Source organism: Microtus pennsylvanicus, chromosome 18, assembly GCF_037038515.1.
Source record: "Microtus pennsylvanicus isolate mMicPen1 chromosome 18, mMicPen1.hap1, whole genome shotgun sequence".
NCBI classification, from domain to species: Eukaryota; Metazoa; Chordata; class Mammalia; order Rodentia; family Cricetidae; genus Microtus; species Microtus pennsylvanicus.
In genome coordinates this window covers 34,457,176-34,472,339 of record NC_134596.1, presented here as the reverse complement: position 1 = coordinate 34,472,339, position 15,164 = coordinate 34,457,176, and the positions used below count along the sequence as shown (strand labels likewise).

The following is a 15,164-nucleotide window of genomic DNA, read 5'->3' as shown; positions in this document are numbered from 1 at the left end:
CTTTGAATGTACACTCTTTTACGTGGCTCGGTTAACCTTGACTCTGTACTGCCCACCCTGCTTCTTCTCCCAGTTGGCTGGCACCCCTGCTGTTTTCCTCTCCGAGTCCTCTCTGACCCCAGAAGTCCCTCCTACCCTCTTCCTGTCCAGCTTATGGCCATTCAGCTCTGTATTAACCAATCAGAGTGAAACCTCTTTACAGTGTAAAGGAATAGTCCACAACAATTCTGTTTGTTTGTTGCTCCCAGGGCTGGTAAATAAAGAAACCCTGTCTTGAAAAACAGAGAGAGAGAGAGAGAGAGAGAGAGAGAGAGAGAGAGAGAGAGAGAGAGAGAGAGAGAGAAGAAATACAACTTTATTGTGAAGCCATAGTGTCATTTTAATAATTTTATTATCTAGAATTGGATTTCCTTTGACTATTAGATTGTACCATCTTAAATTTAACAGGTTACATGAATACTTGTGAAATTATTACTCATAAATGATGGCTTGCATGTATATGTATATAAAAAGTATCCTGAGTCCATGTTTTTTTTATAATCCCTTTCACCTTCAGAATGGAAGGAGCTCTATAGATTTACATTTATATCATGTTTAAGTAAAGGAAATCAAGCGTTTATCTGACCTTCCTGCATGGACTAGCACCTTCTCACAAACGCGCCCCCAGGAGACCCTTTCTTTCTTGCTCTCCTGGGCTCTCTGTTGGACTCACAGCAGGTGTCTTCCTAGAAACACAGAGGAGAAGAGTCAAAGCCTGCTAACATTCTTCTACAGTGTCCATGAAGGACAAACAAGCCATGCTAAGTACTTTCCTCTCTGATTAAATTCCTTTAGGACTTTGTATAACCACATCCCCAGATCCAAACTATGTGTGCTTCGTGTTGTGCCGGATCATACGGCTGGGCGACACCCTGGAAAGTCATTCAGTGCCATCTCTGCTTGATACAACCTCAAAGGGAACAACTTGTCACTCCTGCCTCTATCTTGGCTAACATTCCATACATCACTGCAGGGTAGAATGTGCTAATATGACGTCGTTTGTACTGTTTTGGGAGCCCCACAGAGCTAGGATTTCTGTTGACTTCTCCATTCCTGAGTTTGTGTGTGCAGTATTCTTTACGACATTTTTCATTTTCCACGGTGCCTTTCTCCACTGTTCCTGACTTTCTCATCATCTTGGTATTCACAAGACCTAACACAGAAGAACCAACAAGCAGATAGGAAGGAGCAGAGGAGGAGACAGGAGCACAACAGGTGTTCACTCGATGTTAATCACTGCAGAATAATTCTAGTAAAAAAAAATGCTGTGCGTGCCATTTGCCCTGGGCAGGCTGCATGCTCAGGAATAGTTGGCCAGCGCTAAACAGACTCCATGTTTTGGTTTTGTCTCTTTTTTTGTCTTATTCTTTGTTTGCCTGGTTTTGGGGGTGTGTGCGTATGTGTGATGTGTGTTTGGTTCATATGAAGAAGGGGGAGGTCTGGAAAGAGTTGGGGCGTGGGGAAGAATATGACCAAAATGCATAAAAATTTTTAAATGAAGTTTAAAAAAGAAAATGCCTTATTTAGGCAAGACAAATATGAACACAGGTGTTCCTAAAACAGTCTTCCGGCATGTGTCCTTAGGGAGAGCTCATGGCCAGAGTTACTTCCAAAGGCATTCCTGCCCTGCCATTGCTCATGTGCTCAAGAGTTAACTCTTTTACCCAGCACATGAAATGGAAGCTGCTACTATCTAATACAGTCTGGAAAAACAAAACCATGGCCCCACACCCTTCCCTCTGCTCTGTTTCTGAAACTCAACTTGGAATCATACAAGTTCTTCAAGGTAGAGTTTGTCAGAATTTCTCACAAGTTCAATAAGAAAATGAGAGCTAATGGCTTCTAAAGGCAAGAACAGTGATGGTGTGTGGTGGATTTGGAGCTGGGCAGATTAAAATCACACCTCTAACAAACTGCTATAACTACAAACTTATCTGGCGCTGTGTTTCTCAGTTACTGTTTATGAAAGTGTATGCGAAACAAAAAGCCTTGACCTTAAGCCTAATATTTAAGCAAGTAATAATGCCTAATATTGATGATGCCCAAGATCTCAAAGTGTGTTAAATGATCTCATGAAATTCAAACTTCAGTACTGTGGGTAAAGCATCAACCTCAGGAAGAAAGACTCCCTCAAAGCAGAAGGAAGGGCCTAATACCCTGGAGCAGGAGGATTTGATGGGGGACCCTGTGATATACATGAAATGAACAAAGGCTTGGTGCAGGAAAGTGCACGAGGTTTGAGAAGGCTCGCCTACATAAGCACTAACAGATGCAGGGCTGATAGGAAAGTTAGAACTGAATCCACACTGAGGAATCCACTTCGTTCAGGCAAAGATTTTCAGAAGAAGAAATGACAGGAAACCAAGCTGACTGGTCACTCAAATGGACTGGACTGGATACGTAAATGCTGTACTAAGAGTTCATGTTTCAGGGCAGCAGCAAAAGGTAGACCATGCTGGTGAGCCACAGTTCATGGTTGGAGGGAAAGTTATGTAAGGAAAGCCTCAAGAATCCCAAACTGGCCAGGCATAAGGTCCACCTTTATCCCAGCACCTGGGAGGCAGGGACCAGTCTGATCTATCTAATGAGTCCTGGGCCTGCCAAGGCTACAGAGAGAACCTGTAGCAAAAGAAGAAAAAGAAAAGAACCCAAAACTAGGCAGTTAAGAAACAAGATCTGGGGATAAAAATCTTGATGTTAATTTTGGTTTCATTCAGTTTTGAGTTAGACACTGCTGGGAATTTCAGGTAGAAATATTCATCAGAACAAAGAAAGGAGCCCTAGCATTATACTAAAAGTACCAGTTAGAGTCTTTGTCTACAGAACTAGAGCTGCGGCCACACGGCAGGGTCTGAGTTTGTCCCCGCTTCACTCCAGCTGTGTGACCAACACACCACTCAACCTGGCCTGACACTGTGGCACAGACCTGCGGGCACAACACACGGAAGACTGAGGCTGGAAACTGAACGACAGCAGCCTGGGCTACCCAGTCACTTCAGGTTTGTGCTCTAAGACCCGGTCTACCCAGTGCACTTCAGGTTTGTGCTCTAAGACCCGGTCTCAAGGAAAGAATAAAGGGGAGAAGAGGGAGGAAGACACATACGGAGACGTATTCATAGATAAGTGGAAATGTTTCTATGTCTCATGAACTAAACTGTTGGTAGTTTAGCTCATGTTGGTAGGCTTCATCTGGAGAACATTTATCTGGTTTCAACATTTTGCAATATTGTGTCATATTCTCTGAAGTGATTAAGGGGCTAACGATTAGTTTGGATAAAATAAAAAGCCAGGGAGTTTTGTTATAGATCAGACAAGGTAGCAGAAGTCTGAAACAATTTATCCATGATGACTGAAGACAGAAACTCTAAAAGATGAAAATGTTAATGTTTCTCAGTCCACATGATGTCAGGATAAGCTGTCCCCAGGGCCACATCACAGTGGTTTTTGAGACACGGCTTCTCTGTGTAGCCTTAGCTGTTCTGGAACTCACTCTGTAGACCAGCCTGGACTCAGACTCATAGATCTGCCTGCCTCTGCCTCCCAAGTGCTGGGATTAAAGACATGCGCCACCTCGCCCAGGTCACAGCGTCTTTTCTTACGGAAGACTGGGAGTCCAAGTCTAGTCTCATGAGACTGAATGGCTCTAAGTCCCCTGCTGACAGAGAAACTATTTTTTTGTTCTCATCCTATGTTTCTTGTGTTGCTGATATGGGTTTTGTTGGGAGGTTGTTTCTTCTACTAGAAAAACTAACACTGGGTGGAATCACTATTTAGATTCTTGTCCTTTTGATTTTGGCTTTTTTTTCATAACAAAAATGTATATATTTGAAACTCAAAATACAGCTCCAGAAAGTAAAAAATAATGCTTATTCACAGTGGCAAAGAATGTCAAATTCACAATCTTGATGGGAGTTCTAGAAAGCATTATTAGCTCTAGTTTGCAACACAAGCTCTAATAGGCCAAAAGCTTACCCACATCAAAAAAGATTATAGACAAGATTCAAATTCAGCCCCAACCCAAAGCTGACAATCTCAGCCTTTTCTATGTTCTATTTGTTGTAATCTCCTGGCCTGGTCTGTCACCTGGGTACCCTGTCCCTTTTAATAGACAAGCTCTGCCCACTCCCAACTTCCCACCTTCCCCACCCCCAGGCAAGCAAATCTCTCTTCAGTCCTCCCCGACCCCTTCTTTTGGAGAGGCAACTTCTGCCTCTATCCCCTCTCCCTTCCCCTTTCCCCCCTTCTCTCCTTCTCCTTCACTTTCCCCTCCATTACCCACTAAATAAACTCTATACCCAAACTTTCCCTCAGCACGGGTATCTGTCCCTCTCCCGCAGAGGCCTCAGGCCACCCGCCAGGACACATGGGTCCCCCACCATATCTTTATAAATGATAACACTATTTATCAACAAGGATGAATGTATTAAGAACACCCACCGTAACCACGACAGTGGGGACCTGGACTTTCTCCAGTGTTTCCTTGAGTTGATCCATCTCTGCTCGACATTCGTCCAGCTGACACTCTAACTTTTCTCTGCGGAGTCGCTCATAGGCCAGCTGGTCCTGCAGCTCTTTGATGGTCCTATCAAAAATGTTTCTTCAGTCAATCCCCATATACCTAAGAACTATTTGAGTTAACTGTGGGAAGCATCTATACTTTAAAGAAAATAAAATTATTTATTTGTAAACTGTATTTAGGGTCTTATAAGAATCAGCAGTAATTTAAGTACTAGGGACAAATAGCGACCAACAAATAAATAAGCAAAACACATGGTATGCAGGAAGGTAACAAGTACTAAGAGGGAAATAAAATAAAGCAGGAAACAGTAATATAAAATGTGAAGCAGGTGATTAACACGTCTGTGCTGGTTAGTTTTTGTCAATTTGACACAAGCTAGAGTCACGTGGGAGGAGGGAGTCCCAAATGAGAAAGTCCTCCCACTAGACTGACCTGGGGACATGCCTATGGGACATTTTTTCCTGATTAAAATGAATGGTATGGGAAGGCCCAGCCAGAGTCACCGACAGATGGTCCTTAGGGAATAAGGAAACTGGTTGAGCGAGCTATGAAAAGCCAGTCAGGAAGCAGCTTCAGTTCCTGCTCTGGGTTCTTGCCATGAATTCTTGCCCTGACGTAAAGACAGGTGTGCTTGGAAGTCCCCCAGACTGGTTCTGGTCAATGTTTCACCACAGCAACAGAAAGGCCAACTAGGACAGAAAATGGTACCAGACACTGACTGTCGCTGCTGTTGGCAACAGGCAAGAGTGCCTTGTCCCCAGTGCTGCCATTTTGGTTTCATATTCCATTTTACCTGCAGGGTAAAACGAAGTCCCCCTTCCCCACCCCTAGGGGAGCTGGGGACCTTCCAAAAGATGACCCATCTCCTCCTTAAACAATAGAAACATTCTGTTATGCATCTTTAGTGCTCTAGACACGTTATAGCTGTTCCTAACAGAAGGAACAAGTGAATCTGATTGGTTGGACTGAAAAGCTTACATTCTACATTGCTTGACAATGATGGAACACGAAGGGAAAACCCCTAATCTTTGAATCCCGATTGGTGGGAAAATGAACTGTATTTTGGCACAGATGTCTCTTAAGTACTTGCTGAAATGACCATGGGGAACACAGTAGATCCCACGTCTAGTACTGCCCACAGTAAATCTTGCTCTGCAGAACCTGTGTCTGCTTGGGTTGACTCAGAGCCTTGGACCCACAGCACTGTGACAGACCTGGCCATGTTGTTCTTGGGAGGATCGTGGAAGTTTCTGGAACTTTAGGCTCTAAGTACTAAAAGCTTCGTGAGCTGTTGTGGGAGTTCAGAAGGAAGAATTCTGAGAGGTGTAGGGTGATCTGTAAAGTTTCTGAAAGAAGCAGAGACTCTACTGGGCCAGCATGACTGGAACAGTTGAGTAAGACAGTGATGTACATTAGCGGTAAAGAGAGCCAGAACAGACAGCCCCATCGGTCATAGGAAAGACGGCTTTTAGGAGTAAAGCAGGCGGCCAGGACAGGGCATACACTGCACCATCATGGTCTCATTTAAGCTTCCGAATAATTTTTCTGATGCTGAGTTAAGAACAAACTACAGGGTAAGGAATATGGGTAAGAGCAGGGTCAGCAGGCTGAGAGAGCTATGAAGAAAACATGACAGCTATCCAGATAACAGTGCTGTGGCTAGAGCTAGAGATTTTGTCTCTGTAACTCAACGGTGAGGACTGCACAGTGGTAGCCATGCTGGGCCTATAATTTAGTGAACAAAGAAATGAATTTCATCATTTTCTGAGTGGGAAGTTCAGTCTAATAAGAATATTTACAGATCATGTTACCTATACTGGCTAAATGATTTAAAATAGCTGTGGTGTCAAAAACTCCAGAAATAAAGTCAACTTTACAAGATGAAAATAGTCTAGAAGACTGGAATCACAATGGCCTGAGTGTGTTCAACACTTGGCTGATGGTATGTGAAGTCTATGATTTCACGACTTGAAAACATCTCAAAGGATTTAGGGGGGGAGAGGATGGGACCTAACTCTATGGCAGGATGGACGCGCATATTTCCAGGCAGAAAGCCTCACGTGGAATTCACAGGTGCTGAAATACAAAGCACGGGTTTAAGGACATTACTTCTCAGACTCCAGCTGTTCTTTCTTCTGCTGGAGATCCTCCTCTGTTATCCCACCCAAGTGTTTGAAGTTGCTCTCCGCGATCTCCAGAAGTTGTCTCAATTCCACAATCTTCTTGTGGGCTCTCACTGAAAGACAGTTGAGTAGGAACTGAATTTAGATGACAGGATATATGCTTACAGGATGGTGACTCCCTCCCAACATCTGCTTCCTTTTTGTGTGCAACAGCCTTATAAAATAGCTATTAATTTTCTTTTATGTATATGAGTGTGTTGCCTGCATGTATGTCTATGGACCACATTTGTGCCCGGTACCTATGGAGGTCAGAAGAGGGCCTTGGACACCCCAGAACTAGAGAACAGATGGTTGAGAGCCACTGTGTGGATGCTAGGAACCAAACCCAGGTCCTCTTCAAGAGCAAAAAGTGCTCTTAACCATTGAGCCATCTCCATCTCTTCAGCCCTATTTACTTCTGCTGTTTATGGAGGGAACTGATGGGAGTGCCATACATATGTACAAGGGTGAATGAATATCAGTGATTCAAGCAATGAAGTGCCAGTGGGAGGATTCTTTACCTGCCATTAGAACATGCATCAGATGCTGATACTGATGCTATAGGCAAGATGGCTTAAAGAAGCTTACCAGTGTTTTAAGATGAAAAGTACCAGACTATGCATTATCCACTGCATGTTCAAAAATTGGAGAAAACCAATGCCAGGATCTTTAGGCTCTCTCTTAGTTGAATTCACAATGGAAGGATCTCACAGGTCCCTGGAAAATAAGCCTAAGACTGTACTGGAAGGTTTTAAATCTTTTTAAAGGAAAAAATAAATCTAGACATGAATTTCAAATTTTTCTTAGAAAATAGTTTAAGCACAATTATATATTCCAACCAAAATAACAAAAGCGCCCTCCAAAGATCAAAAGAAAGGGGAACTGACATTTTTCTGAGCCTCTGCCACAAGCTAGGCAGCTCCTATTCTTTAGTGTATGAAATTAAGCCTTATAACAATTCTGTAGGGGTAGCAATGGCAACGTTGTTGATTTTCCTAGATGAGGAAACTAAGCTTAAGCTCTGAGAGCAACAGAGAGAGCTAAAAGTGGTGAAGCTCTAGTGTTTGAATTCCCTGCCTAAGACCTACTGTTCACGCCCTCCATGGCTGCTTGTGCTTCGATTGGTCTCAACTCAAACATTCAGAGAGCCACAGAAAGCATCTGTCTCCTTCACTAGAACAAACGACCGCTCCCTGACCAAACACAGACATCAAGGTTACATCACATGAAATACTCTCTACAGTAATCAATGGGTGTGGTGACAAGGGTGTTATATAAAAAAAGTCTAGGCCGGGCGGTGGTGGCGCAGGCCTTTAATCCCAGCACTCGGGAGGCAGAGGCAGGCGGATCTCTGTGAGTTCGAAACCAGCCTGGTCTACAGAGCTAGTTCCAGGACAGGCTCCAAAACCACAGAGAAACCCTGTCTCGAAAAACCAAAAGAAAAAAAAAGTCTAAAGCCTTATGTCCACTTACCAGGTGGCTTTAGACAAGTAACTTAGCATCTCTAAACCCAGGCCGTTTTATAAATCAGATAATATGATAGTCTATTAGTGTTTCTTAAGAGAGAACACAGATATTATCATTCCCATACACTTACTGTGATCAATAACTGTAAAGTTCTACAGAAATGCAAACCTTTCACTGGAGTCAAATTTCTGGCAGAAGAGTTCTATACCATCAGCAGAAATGCCACAGAAACACAATTTGCTCTAATTACCAGACTTCGGTTTAATTCAATTTTTTTAAAGCATAGCACCAATAGAAACCACAGCCCCATTGGCCTCTGGGTGTCTATTTGTACCAACATGTATTCTGCGGGAGGAAGGGGCACTCTAACCTAACTTAGAATGTTTGAGTAGTTATCCATTTGCTAGAGACTGAGTCTCTCTCAAACTCACGTTCAAGCTCTGTACTCCAGTGTGATGTTACGTGGAGACAGGGCTTTAGAAGGTGCTGGGGTTAAAGGGCATGACAGCAAGTGTTAGGGAATATTATGTTAAGGTGTGTTGCGTTTGTTTATGCTGCATTTGTTTAACTCTGTAAAGCTGTGATTCTTTGCCTATCTAGAACATCTGGTCTAATAAAGAGCTGAACGGTCAATAGAGAGGCAGGCAGGAGAAAGGAAGAGGCAGGCCAGCAGGTAGAGAGAATAGAGAGGAAAATCTGGGAGAAAAGGAGAAGTAGCCAGAAAAGGAGGAGGACATCAGGGGGCCAGCCCTCCAGCCACACAGCAATCCAGAGTAGGATTTACAGAAGGAAGAGAATGGGGAAAGCCCAGAGGCAAAAGGTAGCGGGATAATGTAAGAAAGCCGGCTGGACACAAGCCAGGCTAAGGCCAGGCGTTTCTAAGTAAGAATGAGCCTTTTTTGTGAATCATTTGGGAGCTGGGTGGTGACCCACAAGAGCCTAAAAGAGCAAAAACATCATACTACTACTACAAGCAAGGGTACTGTTCTCATGAGATTGATATCACTAGAGAAAAACACTTTAGGGCTTCAATCGCATCCATGTTCTCTAGATGCTCCTCACTCTTCCACTTTGAGTACACAGTCACATCAAAGTCAAAGTGGACCCTTCTCCATAAAACAGTCATGTTAGACTTTGATCTAGGATCCAGTCCCTAATGGTAAGAGATAAATTTCTGTTGTTTAACTTTCTCGTGTTTAATTACAACGGCCTGAGCACATTAAGACATCATTAAATGGAATCAGATTATCCTCCAAGTGGTCATCATGAAAATAACTGAGAGGCTAGGAATGTTATATTCTTTCTCATCCTCCAGTCTACTATATCCCCAGTAGTGAGAAAGATAGTCTTTAACCACAAACCAATTAGCATGGTTGCCATGGTTTAAATGACAGTGTCCCTAGGAGGCTCTGGTATTTGAACACAAGGTCCCTAATTGTTGCTTGAAGAAATCCAGCTGTGTATCCTTGCTGGAGGAATTCACTTGAGTTGGACTCTTGAGAGCAAAAAGCCTCCCATCACGTTGAGTTTGCGCTTGCTCTCCTTGCTTGGGTTTGATGACATGCGCTCTCAGCTTCCTGCTCCGGCTGCCACGCTTGGCTTGCAGCTTGCTACTCTAACTACACCCTACCAGGATAAACATTCCCACTCCTTCTCTGAAATGTTTGGTCGGGGTATTTAGCAACAGAAAAGTAATTAATACATGCTCTCAGCTGTTAGGAGCACTTGCTGCTCTTCCAGAGGATTCAAGTTCGGATCCCAGCACCCACATTTAGTGGCTCACAACCTGCAACTCCACCTCCAAAGGCTTCCAAGGACACCTGTACTCATGTGCACAGACACACACATGCACACACACATGCACACACACACACATACATACACACTACATACACACATAACTTAAAATAGAAAATAAAAATATTCTTGAAAGAAAATGACAAACACTTCCATGGTTATAGAAAAATCAGTTCCAAAGCAAGGAGAATGGTTTATGTTCATCAGTGTAACTCTAGTGCTTATACACAGCCTGACACCAAATTATTCAGGAAACCATGCTGGATGATAGAAGAGAATCTGAGAAACCAGTCTCAGGAACATCTCGTAGTGCTATGTTGACTTCAGAGAAATGGCCTTTCTACTCTCTGGAAATCTAGATACATAAACAAGCAGAACTGGTCAGATACTGGTTTTCTCCACAGCCAACCTCTAGACACTGTATGGCCTTACTCCTGCTATCTGGTTAAAACCTCAAAATGTGTGTGTGTGTGTGTGTGTGTGTGTGTGTGTGTGTGTGTGTGTGTGTGTAATATCTTAATGGGAAAAGCATAGTACTAATGCAAGGTCTGCTGGAGTGAAAATTTCTAGTACAAAGAGCCTGGAGCAAAACAAGAATGTGTCTCTGGTAGTCACAGGCCTCCTTCACAGAATGTAGGCCATGTGTCTCTGGTAGTCACAGGCCTCCTTCACAGAATGTAGGCCATGTGTCTCTGGTAGTCACAGGCCTCCTTCACAGAATGTAGGCCATGTGTCTCTGGTAGTCACAGGCCTCCTTCACAGAATGTAGGCCATGTGTCTCTGGTAGTCACAGGCCTCCTTCACAGAATGTAGGCCATGTGTCTCTGGTAGTCATGGGCCTCCTTCACAGAATGTAGGCCATGTGTCTCTGGTAGTCACAGGCCTCCTTCACAGAATGTAGGCCATGTGTCTCTGGTAGTCACAGGCCTCCTTCACAGAATGTAGGCCATGTGTCTCTGGTAGTCACAGACCTCCTTCACAGAATGTAGGCCATGTGTCTCTGGTAGTCACAGGCCTCCTTCACAGAATGTAGGCCATGTGTCTCTGGTAGTCATGGGCCTCCTTCACAGAATGTAGGACCATGTGTCTCTGGTAGTCACAGGCCTCCTTCACAGAATGTAGGCCATGTGTCTCTGGTAGTCACAGGCCTCCTTCACAGAATGTAGGCCATGTGTCTCTGGTAGTCACAGGCCTCCTTCACAGAATGTAGGCCATGTGTCTCTGGTAGTCACGGGCCTCCTTCACAGAATGTAGGCCATGTGTCTCTGGTAGTCACGGGCCTCCTTCACAGAATGTAGGACCATGTGTCTCTGGTAGTCACGGGCCTCCTTCACAGAATGTAGGCCATGTGTCTCTGGTAGTCACAGGCCTCCTTCACAGAATGTAGGACCATGTGTCTCTGGTAGTCACGGGCCTCCTTCACAGAATGTAGGCCATGTGTCTCTGGTAGTCATGGGCCTCCTTCACAGAATGTAGGACCATGTGTCTCTGGTAGTCACGGGCCCCCTTCACAGAATGTAGGACCATGTGTCTCTGGTAGTCACGGGCCCCCTTCACAGAATGTAGGACCATGTGTCTCTGGTAGTTATGGGCCTCCTTCACAGAATGTAGGCCATGTGTCTCTGGTAGTCATGGGCCTCCTTCACAGAATGTAGGACCATGTGTCTCTGGTAGTCATGGGCCTCCTTCACAGAATGTAGGACCATGTGTCTCTGGTAGTCATGGGCCTCCTTCACAGAATGTAGGCCATGTATCTCTGGTAGTCACAGGCCTCCTTCACAGAATGTAGGCCATGTGTCTCTGGTAGTCATGGGCCTCCTTCACAGAATGTAGGCCATGTGTCTCTGGTAGTCACGGCCCCCTTTACAGAATGTAGGACCATGTGTCTCTGGTAGTCACAGGCCTCCTTCACAGAATGTAGGCCATGTATCTCTGGTAGTCACGGCCTCCTTCACAGAATGTAGGCCATGTGTCTCTGGTAGTCACGGGCCCCCTTTACAGAATGTAGGACCATGTGTCTCTGGTAGTCACGGGCCTCCTTCACAGAATGTAGGCCATGTATCTCTGGTAGTCATGGGCCTCCTTCACAGAATGTAGGCCATGTGTCTCTGGTAGTCATGGGCCTCCTTCACAGAATGTAGGACCATGTGTCTCTGGTAGTCACAGGCCTCCATCACAGACTGTAGGACCATGTGTCTCTGGTAGTCACGGGTCTCCTTCACAGAATGTAGGCCATGTATCTCTGGTAGTCACAGGCCTCCTTCACAGAATGTAGGCCATGTATCTCTGGTAGTCACGGGCCTCCTTCACAGAATGTAGGCCAGGGAACTACACAGATACTACCACATCTTGCACAATTCTAAATGAGTGTCCTTGACACATTCTTACATTAGAAACCATCTCTCCTAATTAACGACCCATCTGAACTGGCATACTCTCCTCAGAGTTTGTCTGTTACATCCCCAGTAGTAGAATAATAGTCTTTCACATAACTCAAATAACATCACCTCTGCCCCAAACTCCCCCAATGGCTTGGAAGAAAACCTAAAGCTAAATTCTTCATATGATTCCTACTGGGCCCACTCAGCTCTCAACCGTCTTGTTAACTTCTCCCTAGTGAGTCCTCTCAGCCTTTGCACATGCTGTTCAGGATTTTCTCCTAAGATCTCGGTACAGTTCCTTCTCATCACTCAGGTCTCTTCTGGAATGTCACCACAGAGTCCTAACCGTTACCTATACCACCACTTCATTTTCCTTATACTCCTGTTTTCTTACCAATTGTTTATTATCCTCCCCTTGACTGCCATCACCAGAGGTTCCTTTGAATTGATCCACTTTCTCCAATAACAACAACTGACAGCTCAGTAGACTATCGGTAAACTTTGAGAATATATGCAATAACAATTAGTGACAAAAAGAATCTGCCATGAATTTAAAAGAGAATGGGAAGGAGTATATAGGAGGGTTTAGAGGGAGGAAAGAAAAGGAGAAATGTTGTAATTATAATCTCAAAAATAAAATAATTACTGGTGCTGGAGAGATGGCTCAGTGGTTAAAAGTAGTTCTTGAGGTTTGATTCCCAGTACCATGTGGTGCCTAACAGTAGCTCCTGAGGATATGCTGACTCCTTCTGGACTCTGTGAACAGCAGGCATGCATGCAGTGCACAGACATGTATACAAGCAAAACTCCCATGCATATTAAAATAAGTCTTTAAAAATATCATTACCAACACACCTTAGAAATCACTGAGAGGCATGTGTGTGTGCGTGCATGTGCGTGCATGTGTGTGTGTGTGCATGTGATGTGTGTGTGCGTGCATGTGTGTGCATGCATGTGTGTGTGTATGCGTGTGTGTGCTCACGCTGGAGCAGGAAGGAGTTGCAGTCTTTCTATGTAGCCCATGCTTGCTCTGAGCTCACTCTATAGTCTGGACTAGCCTCAAACTTGTCGTCCCCCTACCCAGCCCCAAGCACTAGGCTTAGCACTCCTGAGTTGTCCTTTCCCATGTTTGTGATCCACTTAAGTATGTCTGTCTCACTTAACCTCTTGAGCTTCCATATTGCATTCTTCCATTCCAAAGGCCGCATCATGTTCTTGTTTATATTATCAATAACTCTTAGGACAAAAATACCAAATTACTTTTCTCTGTAGACAGTGTCATTTGAATAATTTCCAAACTTATAGCAAAGTGTAGGCCTTCCTGTTCATTTTTATGTCTGTGTCTGTTGGGAGAGGCGTCCCCTGGAGCTGGGGTTACACTAGAAGCGGTGCTGGGAAATCAGCCTCTAAATGAGCAGCAAGAGCCATCTCACCAGCCCCAGTGGATTTTTTTTCTTTCTTTCTTTTTTGGCAGTGTGTGCGTATGATATGTGTTGTCTGTGTGCACACAATCATATGTTCACATGATCTTTTATGTGCACTCAGGCAAGCATATGCTATAACACATGTTTGGAGTTCAAAGGACAACTCTGGGGTTGGTCCTTGCTTTCCACCTTACTTGAGACATGATCTCTTCGTTGTGCATGGATGCACACTCCAGGTTATCTGGTCCTCGAGCTTCAAGGATTTCTCCTGACTTTCCTCCCATCATGCCTTGAGAGCACTGTGATTACTGAAGCATGCCGCTATGCCACCTTCATATGAGTGCTAGGGATTAAACTCAGGTCCTCACCAGTGCACAGCACGTGCTCTCCCCCACCGAGTCATCTCCCCAGCTCATGGACACAGCGTTTCTGAATGGCTAGTTCATGACAGAGACAGCATACTCACTTCTGGCGTTTGCTTTGTCTGCATCACTAAGACACAAGTCACTCTTGGCATCGGTGCTGCCCTCAACACCATGCCTTATGAAGAACTGTGTGTGACTGTCGTCAATTCCAACCTCGTCATCCATCTCGTATTTCTGCAGCCCCTCTAGCAGCTTCACTGCTGCCAAATGGGCAAATCTGTAAAAAGGAATTAATAATCAACTGGACCCACAAACTTCCATATAGTTAAACTTCAGTTTCATACTGAATTTCGAAAACTTCGCCATATATGCACTTCTAGTAACCCACCAGCAAGCGAGGATGCGAACCTGTCCCTGAAGGGCAGGGAAATCTGACGCACACTCAGCTCTGTGGGAATCTCCGTTACTGACCGCTGTGAAGGATTGCTAAAACTCCACTGGGAGAAGAAATCGCATAGATCGCCTTCAAACAGAATCACTCTAGTGAATATAGAACCTAGAACCATCCTTCTTGATTCCCTATTCTATCGCCTTTTGTTAGCCCGAGACAGGTGAATTGAGTGTGGTTCCAGTTTTACAGTTAACTATATTTTTTGGGGGGGGAGGGGGGATTCAACCTGAAGACCAGAAAAGCAAAGCAGCCAGCCATTGGCTGTTACTTTTTTTTTAATTTATTTATTTATTAAGGATTTCTGCCTCCTCCCCGCCACCGCCTCCTATTTCCCTCCCCCTCCCCCGATCAAGTCCCCCTCCCTCCTCTGCTCGAAGAGCAATCAGGGTTCCCTGACCTGTGGGAAGCCCAAGGACCGCCCACCTCTATCCAGGTCTCATAAGGTGAGCATCCAAACTGTCTAGGCTCCCCCAAAGCCAGTACGTGCAGTAGGATCAAAAACCCACTGCGATTGTTCTTGAGTTCCCATTCTTCCTCATTGTCCGCTATGTTCAGCTAG

General features: G+C 44.6%; 1 protein-coding gene across 1 annotated transcript in view; it reads right to left on the bottom strand.

Moving 5' to 3' along the window:
• Positions 1-360: 360 nt before the first annotated feature.
• Positions 361-15,164, bottom strand: part of Ankrd42 (ankyrin repeat domain 42) — a 42,659-nt gene continuing 27,855 nt past the window's right edge. The window contains exons 11-14 of the mRNA XM_075952549.1: positions 14,256-14,431; positions 6,668-6,794; positions 4,477-4,621; positions 361-725 (exon numbers count right to left, since the gene is read on the bottom strand). Of these exons, the coding sequence (XP_075808664.1) occupies positions 639-725; positions 4,477-4,621; positions 6,668-6,794; positions 14,256-14,431 (535 nt within the window). The 3' untranslated portion in view covers positions 361-638. The remainder of the gene's footprint in view (positions 726-4,476; positions 4,622-6,667; positions 6,795-14,255; positions 14,432-15,164) is intronic.